Source organism: Carettochelys insculpta, chromosome 2 (genome assembly GCF_033958435.1).
Source record: "Carettochelys insculpta isolate YL-2023 chromosome 2, ASM3395843v1, whole genome shotgun sequence".
Classification (NCBI taxonomy): Eukaryota; Metazoa; Chordata; order Testudines; family Carettochelyidae; genus Carettochelys; species Carettochelys insculpta.
In genome coordinates, this window is record NC_134138.1 from 173,881,426 (window position 1) to 173,896,714 (window position 15,289).

General features: G+C 45.9%; 1 protein-coding gene across 1 annotated transcript in view; it reads right to left on the minus strand.

Moving 5' to 3' along the window:
• The window catches only part of ABCA13 (ATP binding cassette subfamily A member 13), a 316,624-nt gene that overhangs the window by 88,332 nt on the left and 213,003 nt on the right, over positions 1 to 15,289 (minus strand). Inside the window, exons 49-50 of the mRNA XM_074986018.1 lie at positions 9,435 to 9,489; positions 7,042 to 7,219 (exon numbers count right to left, since the gene is read on the minus strand). Coding sequence (XP_074842119.1) covers positions 7,042 to 7,219; positions 9,435 to 9,489 — 233 coding nt within the window. The remainder of the gene's footprint in view (positions 1 to 7,041; positions 7,220 to 9,434; positions 9,490 to 15,289) is intronic.

Here is a 15,289-nt window from a genome sequence, read left to right on the forward strand (position 1 = left end):
CTAATATTTAAGAAATGAGAGGATGAAGGTGTGGTATTTTCATTCTGTTCACATTACATGTTATTCAAGCTGCTGATCAATTTTTAGTCCCTGTAAAAGGGCCACAAACACCATGTTTATATTTGCATTAGGGCTAAAGAACTGTATAAGTAAATTTGGGTGATTGTTTCCATTAATATTGTCTGTTTTCAGTTGCTCATAACTTTCAGAAACTGTCACCTACTAGTCTGAATATTTCCCAGCCTGGTAATTGCCCGAAAATTAATAAGGATACATACACATCTGTTTCACACACACACGCACACACATCTGTTTCACACACACGCACGCGCGCACACACACACATGCACACCTGTTTCACACACACTCAACTGTTTCATGCAACAAAGGTCCATAAATGCAATTTTCAGCTATACAGGGGCCCTTGCATAATTCAGGGTAAACACTGAGTGGAATAAGATATTCCAGTATTGTTTAAAGAGCTCCCATCCATGGATTTTTTTCACCAAAGAATTCCATAAGAATAGACTAAGTAGATGTGATTATTTTCCGGTAAGTATTCAAACATCAGAAATTTCAAATGTTAATTTTGCCCTCTGTTTCTATATGGTTTATGATGCTCTTACAATAGCCCGGGAGGAGCCCACATTTTATTTTTCAAACATTTCTGCATTCAAAATGTCCAACCTACCTGAAGTATGTTTAGCACTTAAGCAGTGCTTGTTCTTTCCCAGGTCAGAATACATATTTTAGAATATGTGACAACATTCTGAAAGCAACAGGCTGGCAACACTAATAAGGAGATGGCTTTACTGAACAACCAAGCACTTGGTGAAGCCATGCCCTCACTATGAGGGAATAAATTCTCAGGCAAACACCCATATTTGAAAAGAGAGAAAGGGAAGCAAAGAAATTTACTGGCTAAATAAATGGCTTTTTGTGTAAATGTCCTTGTATTTTATGTTTTCTCGAGTGTGAAAGTCTCATTTGAGAGCACAGCTGGGTGAAGCTCTAGGAGTTCAGGGTCAGAATAGTCTGAATTATAACAGCAAATGTTCTAAATATCAGTGTGCCAAGAATAGCCTAGCGTGCTTAGAGCTTTCAAATGGCATGTGCCTGACTTGGATTGCATTCTGAGCCTTTCTCTCCCTGGAACAGCAAGGATAAGGAGTACTGCAGAAGAGTGCTCCTCCTTTGTTACATGGATGTCTTGAAGGTGAAGGTGAGGTGGATAATGAAACTGGCCTTAATTGATCTCAGAGGTGGTAGAACCAAGTCTCAAGTCAGAAAATATCTCTGGGAAAAAATACCCACCAAAATAATTTTAAAAACAGAGTACAGGTTGGAGCACTACAGTCCAGACTTCCATCCTCCAGCAACAAAATAAAAAATAAATAAACAGAGGTACACATCTCCTAGAACTGGAATGGACCTTGGGTGAAGTCATCTAGTCCAGTCCTCTGCCCTCTTGTCAGAGCAAAGCACTATCCCTGACATCTATTTGCTCCATTCCCTAAATGGCCTCCTCAAGGACTGAGCTCAGAACCCTGTGTTTACGAAGCCAATGCTCAAACCACTGAGCTGCCCCTCCACCTTGTGGGCCACCTTCCCCTGGGTACTTTCACTCTAGCACACTCTGCAAAGACTCCACAGCTATTCTTTTCTCCCTCACACACCTTCCAGAGCTTCTGGAGCAACACAAATAGCTAATTTGGAGCGTTCAGGAATGAAGGGGGGAGGAGGAGCAGAGGACACTTGCAGGGAACAGGCTTGGTGGCCGTGGAACTCAGAATTTGTGGGCAGGAGCACAACACTCTGCCTGGAAGCCAGGGCCAGGAGTACAACCCAGTGGCCATGAGCCTATGTGTGCCCCCACGGGGCTGCACTTCTGGCCCCAAGCTGTGAGGCTCTGCAGACACCCTTCTTCTTTCTCCAAGCACCTCCTGCATGATAATTTCTACTTGGTCAATAGGGGCCCTTCTGCTGCCACCAGCGTAGAGCAGAGCTTTGTGGCCAGCAGTAACAGAGGGGCCAAAATGGACCACCCTTGGTCTGGCAAATTCCCTGGTTCAGGACCAGTCAGGTCCTGACGGTGCCAGATCAGGGAAGTACAACCTGTACTTGTATCTCCAGGAGATAATTCTTCAGCATGCCATGGAGAAGGGGCTCTGCTTTGCCTTTAAATCTGTCAGGGCTGTTTGTGGATGGATTGAAGAATACATGAGCTGAAACATACACAGGGGGCACAAAATGTCAGTAACTCTGAATAGGTCGCACCACAGCCTGGCTGCAAACAGGAGTGAGGGAATGGAATTTACCATTCCAGAGTAGCTCCCTGCATAATGATTATTTCCCCACACTTTAGCTGCGTCTACACTAGCCGGCTATTTTGAGATAGCCGTGCCAACTTCGAAATAGCGTCCGCCGCGTCTACACGTGCTGAGCGCTATTTCGAAGTTGAAATTGCCGTAAGGCGGCGAGACATCGAAGTCGCTATCCTCATCAGGAGATGGGAATAGCACCCTACTTCGACACTGAACGTCGAAGTAGGGCACATGTAGATGATCCGCGTCCCGCAACATCGAAATAGCAGGGTCCTCCATGGCAGCCATCAGCTAAGGGGTTGAGAGACACTTTCTCCAGCCCCTGAGCTCTATGGTCACCACGTGCAGAAGCCCCTTAAAGCTCCCCGCCCCCTTATTTCCTGTGCAGGAAGCTGAGAGAGTGTGCAGGCAGCAGCACAGCCAAGTGTCCAGCCTGCACGTCCTCACCAGCCCCAACTCAACACCCAGCACCCATGGCATCCAGGCAGCCCCCCAAGCACCCACAGGGCACCCCCCTAAGGGGACCCAGGGCTCCCAGCCTGCCAGCCAGCGGGGGAAGAGGCAATGGGGCCCCTCCTGGACGGAGGCCAAGATCCGGAACCTGCTGGGGCTCTGGGGTGAGGAGGAGGTGCTCCAGGTAATGGGGAGCAAGAGGCGGAATGCGGATGTGTTTGCTCGGCCGGCCGAGGGCCTGGCTGCCTGGGGTCACCCTGCCCGCACTCCTGACCACATCCGGAGTAAGGTAAAGGAGCTGCAGCAGGGTTACGCCCAAGCCTGGGACACAGCCAGCCGATCTGCGGCCGCCCCCGCCACTTGCCCCTTTACAGGGAGCTCAGGGCCATCTTGGGCCCCCAGTACACCTCCTTCCCCCTGGCCACTCATGACACCTCGGGCGACGAGCCCCAGCAGGACCCAGAGATGGTGTCTGCCCCGGAGGCCAGCCCTGCACCCCAGGGCCCGCCCCCAGGAGCCCACCCCGGGACACCAGAAGAGGAGGAGGAGGAGTCCTCAGGCAACGGGGGGCTCCAAATCGACCTCCCCTCCCACAGCTCCAGCAGGGGGTCTGCCCGATGAGTGTCCCCCGACCGTGGGAGCAGACCGTCAGGTATATACCCCTCCTAGTGCACACCCCTGGTGTTAAGGGGAGAGGACAAGAGACATGACCAGGGCCCTCCACACACCCAGATGACCATGGCCCCGAGGACAGCAGTGGCATGTCCCTCAGAAGAGTCCATCAGCCCCTGCCCCCCAGCAGGACAGCGCCATGCCCCATCCCTGGGGATGGGGGGAGCAGAACCTAGGGTCCCCCGGCGGGGCAGGGGGGGGTTGGACACCCCTCATCATCATCAGCATCTCCGGGGGACGGGGATGGGGAACCAGCAGCAGAGGGTTGGGGGGACAAGGGCAATGGGTCAGGGCCCAGACTAACGGCTGTCTCCACTCTTCTCCCCCCCTATGTTCCGCAGCTGCACCATTGGAGGGCCCGGAGAGCACCGGCGCAGCGTCTGTGGTCCTGTACAGCCCACTGGGGCCATCCCAGCAGGCCAGCCCCTCGGCAGAGCACAGACTAGCCCCAGGACGAGCCCGACAGTGGCGGAGCCATCCGCATGTGTCCACGGACCCCCCCAGCTGCTTGCCACCCTCCGGTGTCAGCTGAAGGTGTCCGAGCGGCACCTGCAGGTGGAGGAGCGGCGGCTCGATCTCCAGGAATGAGCGCTGGCCTGGTGCCAGGAGGCTTGGAGGGCCTTCACGTGCACCTTCCAGGACATTGTGCGGCATTTGCCCCCTCCCCCCGCCACTCTGCCCGCCGCTCCACCCGCCGCTCCGCCTGCCATCCCTCCACCATCCGCCGTCCTGGGGCCTGCCGCCGAGGGGGACCATGGGCCTCCAGACACCGCCCGGCCCTATCTGCCAGTTCTCCCGGCCCGCACCCAGCCTCGATGGGGCCTCTAGCCCAGATGTGGGTCGCGCGCCCCCACACCAGGCGCAGGACAATAGGGGGTGCGTGGCCTAGGACATTGCCCCCCAAGACCCCTTCCTTTGGACATATTCCCCCCATCCTTGTAAATAGTTTTTGTTCTACCCCTGTTTAGTACCTGTCCCCCCATGTACATAGTTCCCCCCTTCTTCTTTTAATAATTAATACGTATTGCACAGTTTTGTTTAAAACAAAATTCCATTTATTGCACAGAAGTGTGGGTGTGTGTGTGCTCTCGGGTTCTCTGTGGTGTGGGCGTGGGGGCAGGGAGTGTTGTGGAGGATGGGGGTGGTGCAGTGGGTGGCTCACCCGCAGCTGGCCCTGCCAGCGTTCACCCCGCAGCCTGCTCAAAATGGGCCCGCAGGGCCTGCCGGACCCGGATCCCCTCAGGGTTGACCTGGCGACTGGGGGCAGCGGGTGGCTGGACGTCGGCCCTGCCAGCTTCCACAGCCCAGCCCTGGAAGAAGGCCTCTCCCTTGCTCTCCACCAGGTTGTGGCATGTGCCACACGCGCCCACAACCTGGGGGATGTTGGTGACCCCTGCATCCAGGCGGGTGAGGAGACACCTCCAGCGCCCTTTGAGGTGGCCGAAAGTGTGCTCTACCACCTGGCGCACATGGTTCAGTCGCGTGTTGAAGCGCTCCTGGCTGGCTGTGAGATGGCCCATGAAAGGGTGCATGAGCCAGGGCCGGAGGGGGTACGCCGTGTCTGCGACGACGCAGAGGGGCATGGTGGTGTCTCCCACAGGGATCTCCCGCTGGGGGATGTAGGTCCCTGCCTCCAGCCGGCGGCACAGGCCCGAATTTCTGAACACCCGGGCTTCATGGGTGCTGACAGGCCAGCCAACATAAATGTCCAAGAAGTAGCCCTGGCTGTCCACCAAGGCCTGGAGGACCACGGAATGGTATCCCTTCCTATTCAGCAAGCATCCTCCGCTGTGCTCTGGGGCACGGATGGGGATATGGGTCCCATCTAGAGCCCCAAAGCAATTTGGGAAGCCCAGGCTGGCAAACCCCGCGATGGCAGTATCGGGGTCCCCAAGCCGCATGAGCCTGTGGAGGAGCAGGGTATTGATTGCACGGACGACCTTCAGGGGAAGGACATGAGAGAGCACCAGTGAGGGGTGTGCAGGGTGTGTCTGGCCCTCCCCCCGGGCTCCCCCGCCTCCCCTGGGTCATCTTACCTCCATGAGGACAGCCCCGACAGTGGCCTTGCCCACACCAAACTGCTGCCCTACGGATCGGTAGCTGTCTGGAGTGGCCAGCTTCCAGACAGCGATGCCGACCCATTTCTCTACAGTGAGGGCACGTCGCATGGGGGCGTTCTGGTTCTGGAAGGCAGGGGTGAGCCACTGGCAGAGCTCCAGGAATGTCTGCTGGCTCATTTGGAAGATCCGGAGACAGCGGTCGTTGTCCCACTCGCCGAGCACCAGCCGCTCCCACCAGTCCATGCTCATGGGGTATCTCCACAGCCGGTGGCGTGTGCAGCGGGGGAGGGGCTGTGAGGGCAGCAAGGTCTGGGGCTGCTTCCTCATCCCCTGGGGGCAGCTCATCTTCCTCAAATAAAAGATGGTCAGCTGCCTCCTGCATGACACTGAGCAGGGCAGCCACTGGTCTTCCAGGGGTGGGTGTGTGGGCCTCTGGCTGCTGCTGCTGCTGCTGCTGCTGCTGCTGCTGCTGCTGGGGGTCCATGGTGCTTCACGGGGTGTGCATGCTTGTGGCTCTGCAGACCGCGTGCTGTGCAGGCTGAGTGTGTCTAGGAGGGGCCTTTTAAGGGAGCGGCTAGCTGTTGCCCCGGAAGTGCTAGTCCACCCTGTGACCCTGTCTGCAGCTGTTCCTGGCACCCTTATTTCGATTTGGGCCGCTTTTGTGTGTAGACGCTCCCCTGCAGCGCCTATTTCGATGTAGTGCTGTCCAACGTCAACTTTGAATGTCAACGGCACCAGCCCTGGAGGATGTGTAGATGCTATTCGTCGAAATAGCTTATCTTGATTTCGCTACATCGAAATAAGCTATTTCAATGTAGCATCCAAGTGTAGACGTAGCTTTTGTGAGCAGAGCCATGAATTCCAGCCAGAGTGATGATTTAGCTGTGTGAGTTAAACCTTACATTCCAAAAGTCATATCCTACTTATGCACGTCTTTGAATTTGATAACTAAGATTGAGAAAGATTTAGAAAACAATCATGTCCTTGACATTATCAAAGGATAGAGAGATTTCCAATTTTTTCTGTGCACTAACTGCAGATAAAGAATGTTAGCATGTAGGAGACTAAACTAATGTTGATAATAATCTAACCTAACTGCACGAGCACTGATACAGTTAGTGGAACTCTGTAATATAGAGATTTTACTTGTATATCTACATCTGAGTTAGGAGGTTCACCGTACATGAACCCATATATTCTATTATTACTATATAGATCACCTGCAATAGAAAGAACAGTTTAGAGGTCAACTTTGAGAAACACAGAGAACACAATCCCTGCCCTCTGGTGTTTTATCTTAGAGTGGAAAAGCATGAATTGGTAAATTACAGTGGATGTATCCATAACTGATGTCTTTATATTTACCAATCAAACAGGGTGTTACCCTAAAGAATCGTAACAGAATTCCACGCATTAAAAATGTATTTTATCATGAAAAAAATTCCTTCACTAGTTGAGTCTGCTCAGAGCAACCCACTGAGAAATAAATCTGTGGCCATGCAAAGACATGTGTTGCCTTATACAGTACATACCATATCATACAGGAAGTTAGCGAACCAGTAGGTCCTGTAGCCAAGTCCAGAGATGTGCTGCAGCCGCTTTGCACCAGACACCCTGTCTTTCACTACTGAGCTACCAATGGAAGCCGTAAGAATCGAGAAACCCAACATGATACACAGCGCAACGCCACACTGACGAATATTCTCCATTCTGTGGTTCAGAACAAAATGGCACCATTAAAACACAAGCAGGCAAATGTTTTCAAGTCCCACTTATCACAAAAGTAGTTGCTACTTACCTTGATAAATATGAGATTAGTAGTATTATATACATGCAGATACATCCACAGTACAAGCACAAATATAGATGTTAATAATCCGATTAATTCTTTTCTGTTGAAATATTTGATTCAATTATATCTGAATTATTCCTCAGAGTCTTTAGGCTGTTAGCAAAAAATATGCTGAATTCTAAGGCCCAGAACAGTGGCCATTGATCAATAAGTAACCCTGTTCAGGAATTCTGCACATTAGACCGTATCTAATAAGCCACAGCATTTCTTTTTCAGTAAAACTTCAGATTGTCTGAGAAATAATCCCCTTAATATACATACATACATACATATATGTAAAATGTTTATATAGATATCTATATAAACCTACAAAGCTGACAAGGGATGATTGTTGGAGCAGATATTTTCTTTGAAGAATCAACAGAGAAAAATGATTATGGGTAAGAAAGGCCCACTGAAAGATATTTTGAATAACTGTCTCACCTCTAAATCAGTGTTTCTAAACCTATTTTTCATAAACTACCCCTTTTCAAAAAAAAGATTATGAGTACTCCTAGATATCTCTTGTACACCCCAATGGTTCATGTACTACCAGTTGAGAAACATGCTCCTAAAGTAATCCGAGGTCACAGAACAAGTGCTATTCAGCTTTTCTAGATTACTTGTACCCTTTTCAGGACCAAGATTTATTTTGCATACCACCAAGTTATACCTCATTTAAAAACTACCTACTTACAAAAACAGGCAAAAATATCACAGAAAACTTGCTGACTTTCTACCATCTTACTATCAAATAAATGAATTGTAATAGAAATGTTGTACTTACATTTCAGCATAAGGCATATGAAGCAGTAGATAAAAGTTAGTGTCTGAATGAACTTTTGTATTATACTGATTTTACTAATGTTTTCTATGTAGCCCCTTGTAAAACTAGGCAAATATATAGATGAGCTGATATACCCTGTGGAAGACCTCGGTGTATTCTCAAAGGTACATGTACCTCTGATTGAGAAACACTGCTCTAAATAACTTTGCCTTCACACATAAATCAAGTAAACAGAGGGCACATATATACTCACAGGAAGATCAATATTCTGGAGGTCAATCTTTCAGGATTATATTTATCATGTCTAGTAGGGGCATGCTCAATTAATGTTCAGAAAATTCCTGTTGACTCTGGTACTCCTCACAGTTGCGAGGAATAGGGAAGTAAACAGGAGAGCTCCTCCAGTCAACCTCTTGCTGGGGGGACTGCGCAGAAAGTCAACCTAAAATACATCAACTCCAGCTACACTATTGAGATAGCTGGACTTGAGCACCTTAGGTCGTCTTTCTCCCCTAGTGTGGGTCTGCCCTGAAAACGTATAGAACTGCCATACCATACCATATGTTTCTTTTCACAAAGAGTGTCTGTTGCATAATGACACTGCAGTTGGAGTTAGTACAAGACAGACCCAAATCTTGATCTTAGAAAAAAAGGGTGCTAATATAGCTATATTTTGTACTCTGTATAGTGCTGTCCTAATTTCTGATAGATAATCTTTGATTAAATAATCCCAATTTAGCCTATTCTTTGACATTATTGAGTCACCATTAACTCAGACTTGCAACAGGGAGAATACACAGATGCACCTTTACCCAAACCTTCATGTGCATGCTAAACTCATCAATCCAATCAGAGAACAGGAAGAAGATTAAACTGCCAATTTAACTAAAACCTGAAGCACACATTTCAAATATTGAATATTGAATATTTACACTGAACCTTTTGCAAAATCTTCCCTCTTCACAGAGGATGAGCATCTTCATACAGAAAATCATTTCAAATAATGAATACCTCTGATAATATTGTGTCCTGCTTTCAAACTTAGTGAACAGGAAATTGGTGAAGGTCAGCAAGAAGATACATGTGATTTTTTTTCTCTCCAAACGAGATATATATATATATATATATATATATATATATATATATATATTAAAATGCTTTTTAGAATATACTGGCAATGGGAAGTTATAGCTAAATGGCCTGGTGCACAGTCAAATTACTGCATGGCATATATTTGTGTTTAAATTAACACCATTCATTATTTGGCCCACTGGAGCTTTTCTTTTGAATTATCATGTTTTACTTACATTTTGTCCTCATCTAGCAAGGCTCCTCCATATGGATGGCTATAGAGCGTGATGCCTATGAAGAGAAATTAAGAAAGGCCAACATCAATACTACAAGCTACAGAATTAACAGATCCTGAATTTTATATTAAAAATCATTGTCCTCTCTGATTTTCAAGTTCCAAATTTATTTCAGAGGTTTTTCTGTGAACAGAGTGGAGAGGTGGCCAAGTTTATGATAGTGTGAGATAGAATGAAAAAGAATAGTGAAAAGAAGAAACAAAAGAAAGATTAATTCATTTTGAATGTTCTCACTTTTGTACGTGCACATTATTTGACCTCTCAGTGTGCCATTAACATGGAGGATTGGTGTAAGCAGCTCCACAGTTGAGTCTCCCACTGTGCGAACTGACCTTATTCTGTGCATTTCTTAGCCAACCTGTGATTTAGACAATTGGAACTGGTGATGCTCAAGATTCAAGTGTGAACTTCCTGCAGGACCAGGGACTAAGTTGCTTTGATTTCTGAATTCCAATTATTCAAAGATGTTATACTTTGAAAATATATTGTACATAGACCTAATATAGCTAACCAATGAGGGATGAAGTTTACTTCCCTGTGTTGGCTTGATTCTACAAGGAGTTTGAGTGACACTGTCAAATTAGCAATTACCCCCTGTAGAAATGTTGTCAATTTCACAGGAGTTACATATGAGGAGAAATGTGGGCCAGTATCCTACATTAATCTTTATCAGATTGTACTATTTAAAAAAAAAAACAAAAATCTTATTTTCATTTTCAATGTTTATGTAGAAAACTGAAGGCAGTTCTTGGTGTCAGAAACTTCTCATTTTGCTCTTTATGTTGGTGGTTTATGTCTCTGAAAAGATAGCAAATTCCCTCTTGGAGCAAATCCACAGTCTGCTCTGGACAAGAGTTTTTATATTTTCATTGCAAAATAAAAAAGCCCTCTGCCGGCAAAAATGAAATTTCGAGTGTTATCAATCAGATTAGAAACTTCCATGCAAAATACTAATTTTTCACATGGGAATGCATATGTAAACTGAGTTTTACATAGCTCTAACTGAGCATATTTTTAGGAATGGTCATTCGAAATAATGCCTCCACATCATCTGTTAATTGGACATGCTGTTTTTACTTTTAGGCCAAAAGAATTCAGCAAGGCAAAAAGCTGATCCCTCAGTGGCTGAATTTGAGATGAAAGGAACTGGGTTATTGCCAAAGGAAAAAGAGGTATTGTGATATAATAAAATATAATGATATTGTTAAATAATAATAGTTTTAAGTTATTTTATTCATCCATTTTCTGGGATGTTCACAAACTGAGATGCTGCATCCTTCATTTATTTTATGTCTCCATATCTTTGGCAGATGAGGCCGTTTGAAAGAACACTCATGAAAGCTGATGACTATCTGGAGCTGAGTCAAATTCATTCCCATCTCCCACATCCATTCACAGACTTTTGTCATTGGCCTTAGATACTAAGCTGTTTTCCAAGCCTCCCAACTTCTGACGCTTCCCATCCCTCACAAAAGCCCCCTCCTTATCTGCGAATCACTCACCACAGTGAAAAAGGGAAAATCTGAATATACAATTCTAGAATATGATAGTTGCTGATCTCCTTCTCGGTCCTGCTGATTGTCTGCTAAGTGCTCAGTCTGTTCTGACCTGCCCTGACCATGCACTGCTCTGCTGTACGTGCCCTTCCATGTCTCTTAGCACTGGGACAAAGATGAGAGCAAAACACTAGGGGAGCAAGGTAAATAGCATAAATAGATCAGGAAGGAAAACTGGACAAGTTGCAGCCAGTTCCTTCAGAGCAGCCCCTTCTCTTTATAAATTGGTCCCTTCTTGGTGCAACACCCACTGCTGCCCCATTCCCGCTCCAGGACTGTTAACCCATCAGGGCTGGCCAGTGCTGAACATTGGTCAGGGTTTGCCAGTGTTATATGGTTTACAGTGCAAAAATAATATCAGCTCTCTTGCATTCGGACTGGGGAAGCAGGTCCAACTGCATCATATCTCATTAGTGGATTTGTTTCACACAAGAGAGATAATAGGGATTCTATTGTAATGTATAAGTTTTATGTATTCTCTTTTCTTGAATAGTTATGAAGATTGCTCTTGAAATCTAAATGGAACAATCGCTATTTTACCACTGTTTAAATCACACCTGCGGGTTTTCTATGCAGCTGATTTCTTTTGTAGCAAAGGCTTCTCCAGCTGATGTACCAAAATAAAATAAAATGAAATATTTAAAAGTGTAGGGTTTCCTATTAAAAGGTAAAATGCCTGATTTGGTTGGCTGAGCACAGAGCTAGTGTGATATTCAGTCGTATGTTCATGATGGCTTTTGCATACAGGCAGGTTATAAGAAACTTGTAAACTTATTATGAAAGTCATTGCTTTGCAGGTTGGAGAATTTACTAGGGTCTGGAGTAGTGGAGCTGCTGAGATGGCAGAAAAGTGAGAGGTTTGAAGAAAAGAAAGGAGGGTCAGAGCAAGGACTGTAATTGTTTGATCCTTTTAGCTGTTCCTGACACAGACAGCACCATCTGAAGATTCCTCGTTGCTGGCTGAATCACAGCTGCCTGATTGGAGCAGCTTTAAATGCAATTTGGAACCACTTTCATGGCATAACCAACCTCATCTGAGGTTAGCATCCGCCCATGTGTTTTAACAGAGAGCAATGTTCTTTCCAAATCCCACCCAACAGATCGCTGCAGAGTGTCAAGTACATGAATGAACTAACCATAACCATTTAGGGTCTACATTCATCCCCAACATAAACTTAAATATCATTCTGATAATAAGTTCAATCAGCCTAAATAATCTACGTTACTGTCCTGTTCCCAGAGTGCCTCTGTTTCTCAGCTTCAAGACAATAACACTTAAAGGCTACGTCTACACATGAAGCCAACATCGAAATAGCTTATTTCGATGTAGCAACATCGAAATAGGCTATTTCGATGAATAACGTCTACACGCCCTCCAGGGCTGGCAACATCGATGTTCAACTTCGACGTTGCGCAGCACCACATCGAAATAGGCGCTGCGAGGGAACGTCTACATGCCAAAGTAACACACATCGAAATAAGGGTGCCAGGCACAGCTGCAGACAGGGTCACAGGGCGGACTCAACAGCAAGCCGCTCCCTTAAAGGGCCCCTCCCAGGCACACTTGCACTAAACAACACAAGATACACAGAGCCGACAACTGGTTGCAGACCCTGTGCCTGCAGCATGGATCCCCAGCTGCCGCAGCAGCAGCCAGAAGCCCTGGGCTAAGGGCTGCTGCCCACGGTGACCATAGAGCCCCGCAGGGGCTGGAGAGAGAGCATCTCTCAACCCCCCAGCTGATGGCCGCCATGGAGGACCCGGCAATTTCGACGTTGCGGGACGCGGATCGTCTACATGGTCCCTACTTCGACGTTGAACGTCGAAGTAGGGCGCTATTCCGATCCCCTCATGAGGTTAGCGACTTCGACGTCTCGCCGCCTAACGTCGAAGTTAACTTCGAAATAGCGCCCGACGCGTGTAGCCGCGACGGGCGCTATTTCGAAGTTAGTGCGGCTACTTCGAAGTAGCGTGCACGTGTAGACACAGCTAAAGAAGAATACGGATGGAAAGCCATCTTGGAATCAAAACTTAAACATTGGAAGCTTAAAGTAAAATTCTGAGACTTTCAAACACTCAATGCTGCATGTCTGTGCATAAAGCTTATTACTGGTTAAAGAGTCAAAGCAATAAGGCTTTGATTCATCACCACCAAGCCAAATGTGCTGTTTGCAGGAGCTTTTTCTGTCCTTTTTCCAGATGAGCTGTGTGAAGGTTTACATTTTTTATTTTTCATTTTATTTTATGCCATTAATTTTCAAAAGACAGTAGCTGAAATTTATCTGAAACAGAAACAAGAATATCAGAGATTTTAGCAAAAATCTTTCTTTACAACAAACTTTCCTTCATTACAAATGGTATGTATGAACTTATTCCTCAGAAAAGTTTCCAAGCTTTTGCAGAGACGGATACATATTAGTTTTTTATTTATTTCTTTAATTTGGGCTTCTGGTAGATACAGATAGAACCATTTGGATAAAATAAGAATTCAGCTAAACCATCACCAGAAAGTCAAGCTGAACTTGGCCTGTTCTGAAGTTCGAAAAATGTCAGTTGAACTTCCTTTCAATGCCACCCCAAGCTCATTTTTCATTAACATCTGCAACTGAGCATTCTGATTCTAAGCAAAACCCAGATCTCATTATATCAATGGCACAACTTCAACAGATTTTAAAGACACAAGAAGTAGCCAGTCCCAAAAAGAAGAAAAACTGCTCCATGAAGGTAATCTTGCTAGACTTTCAGTGCAATTTTATGGTCCTATAGTCTTAGAAACCAAATATTAGGTCTTCATTCCAGGAATACCAGGAATTTCATATCTCTCTGCTACTAACTGACACATTACAAATATTATTTATTTAGATGCAGAAAAACAGAACTTGGGATTCTTGAAACCTGTGACATCCCCTAATTTCAGTGTCCTAGAAACCTCTGATTTTTTTTTGATTTTTTTTTATTTTTTAAGGTCAGAGTCTAAATCTTCTCTTTGCAAAGATAAGTTCTGATCCCACAGAGTGCTTACGCACATGCATTTGAATTCAATGGGATTATTGCAGTGTTTGGAATTAAGAAAATAAAGTGGTCTGCTAGATCAGGACAACAAAATGCAAACTGATGTATACTGATTGCTGGGTAGAAAATTTACCACTGACAGACATCAGAACTCACAGGCCAGTGGTATCCTCACAGACATTAAAGACTTGCCTTTGGATGTAATGAAATTTGCCAAAAGGGATCTTCCAGTTTAGTGGACACAGAAGACCAATTCACAGCTGTTGGAAGTGGTGCTGTCTGCAGGTATATGATTACTGTCTTGAACAGCTAAGGTGGTCTGTGGCCACAATCAGGAATAACTTAGTACTGTGAGAGGCTAAGTGGTCTAACAGACTCAAGCACAGATCTGAAAGCGAGAGATTCTGGCTTTCTCATCTATGATCTGGCATTGACCCTACGTGTAATTTTAAATCAAGTCTGTACCGACAGAATCTTCCAACAGTACCCATCAATTTGAGGGTACATAGGACTTATCTTTGGAACATCCCCAACCCCAAATAACAACCAAAGGGACAATTCATCAATGGCAGCTGAGAGCACTCTGTGCCTCTGCATATCAATCCTCAAAGTGTCTCTAATTATGCACCCCAAATTTTGAAAATGCAGATCTGATGCTCTGTCTGAATTTCCCCATCAGTAAAATGAGGACAATATTTCCCTCTTTGGTTCCCAGAGGGTTTGTGAAATTAATTAAGTTACATGTAAATGCAGCAGAAGGCCTACAAAAATCCTAGGGGCACCAAGACTGCTCACTCAGCTTATTCAGATAATAGTCCCTTAAACTGTATTCTGTATTTTGGACATGGGTCTGGATGAGTGGGTATTACTTCTTCTGCAGCTGGACACAAGTTATAGCGTGAATACTAACCATTCTATTTCTTATTTAAGAGGAGGTAGCTAAAGAATCAGTTTGCTTACCTTCCCCATAAATCCAAGAATGATGCTGGGCAGAGAAGTCACTGAGCTTTTGAGGAAGGAGGAGCAAAACTTATTTTACAGATTTACTCTGGAGACAACGGCTACGTCTACACGTGCAGCCAACATCGAAATAGTCTATTTCGATGAATAACATCTACACGCCCTCCAGGGCCAGCAACGTCGATGTTCAACTTCGACGTTGCTCAGCCCAACATCGAAATAGGTGCAGCGAGGGAACGTCTACACGTCAAAGTAGCACACATCGAA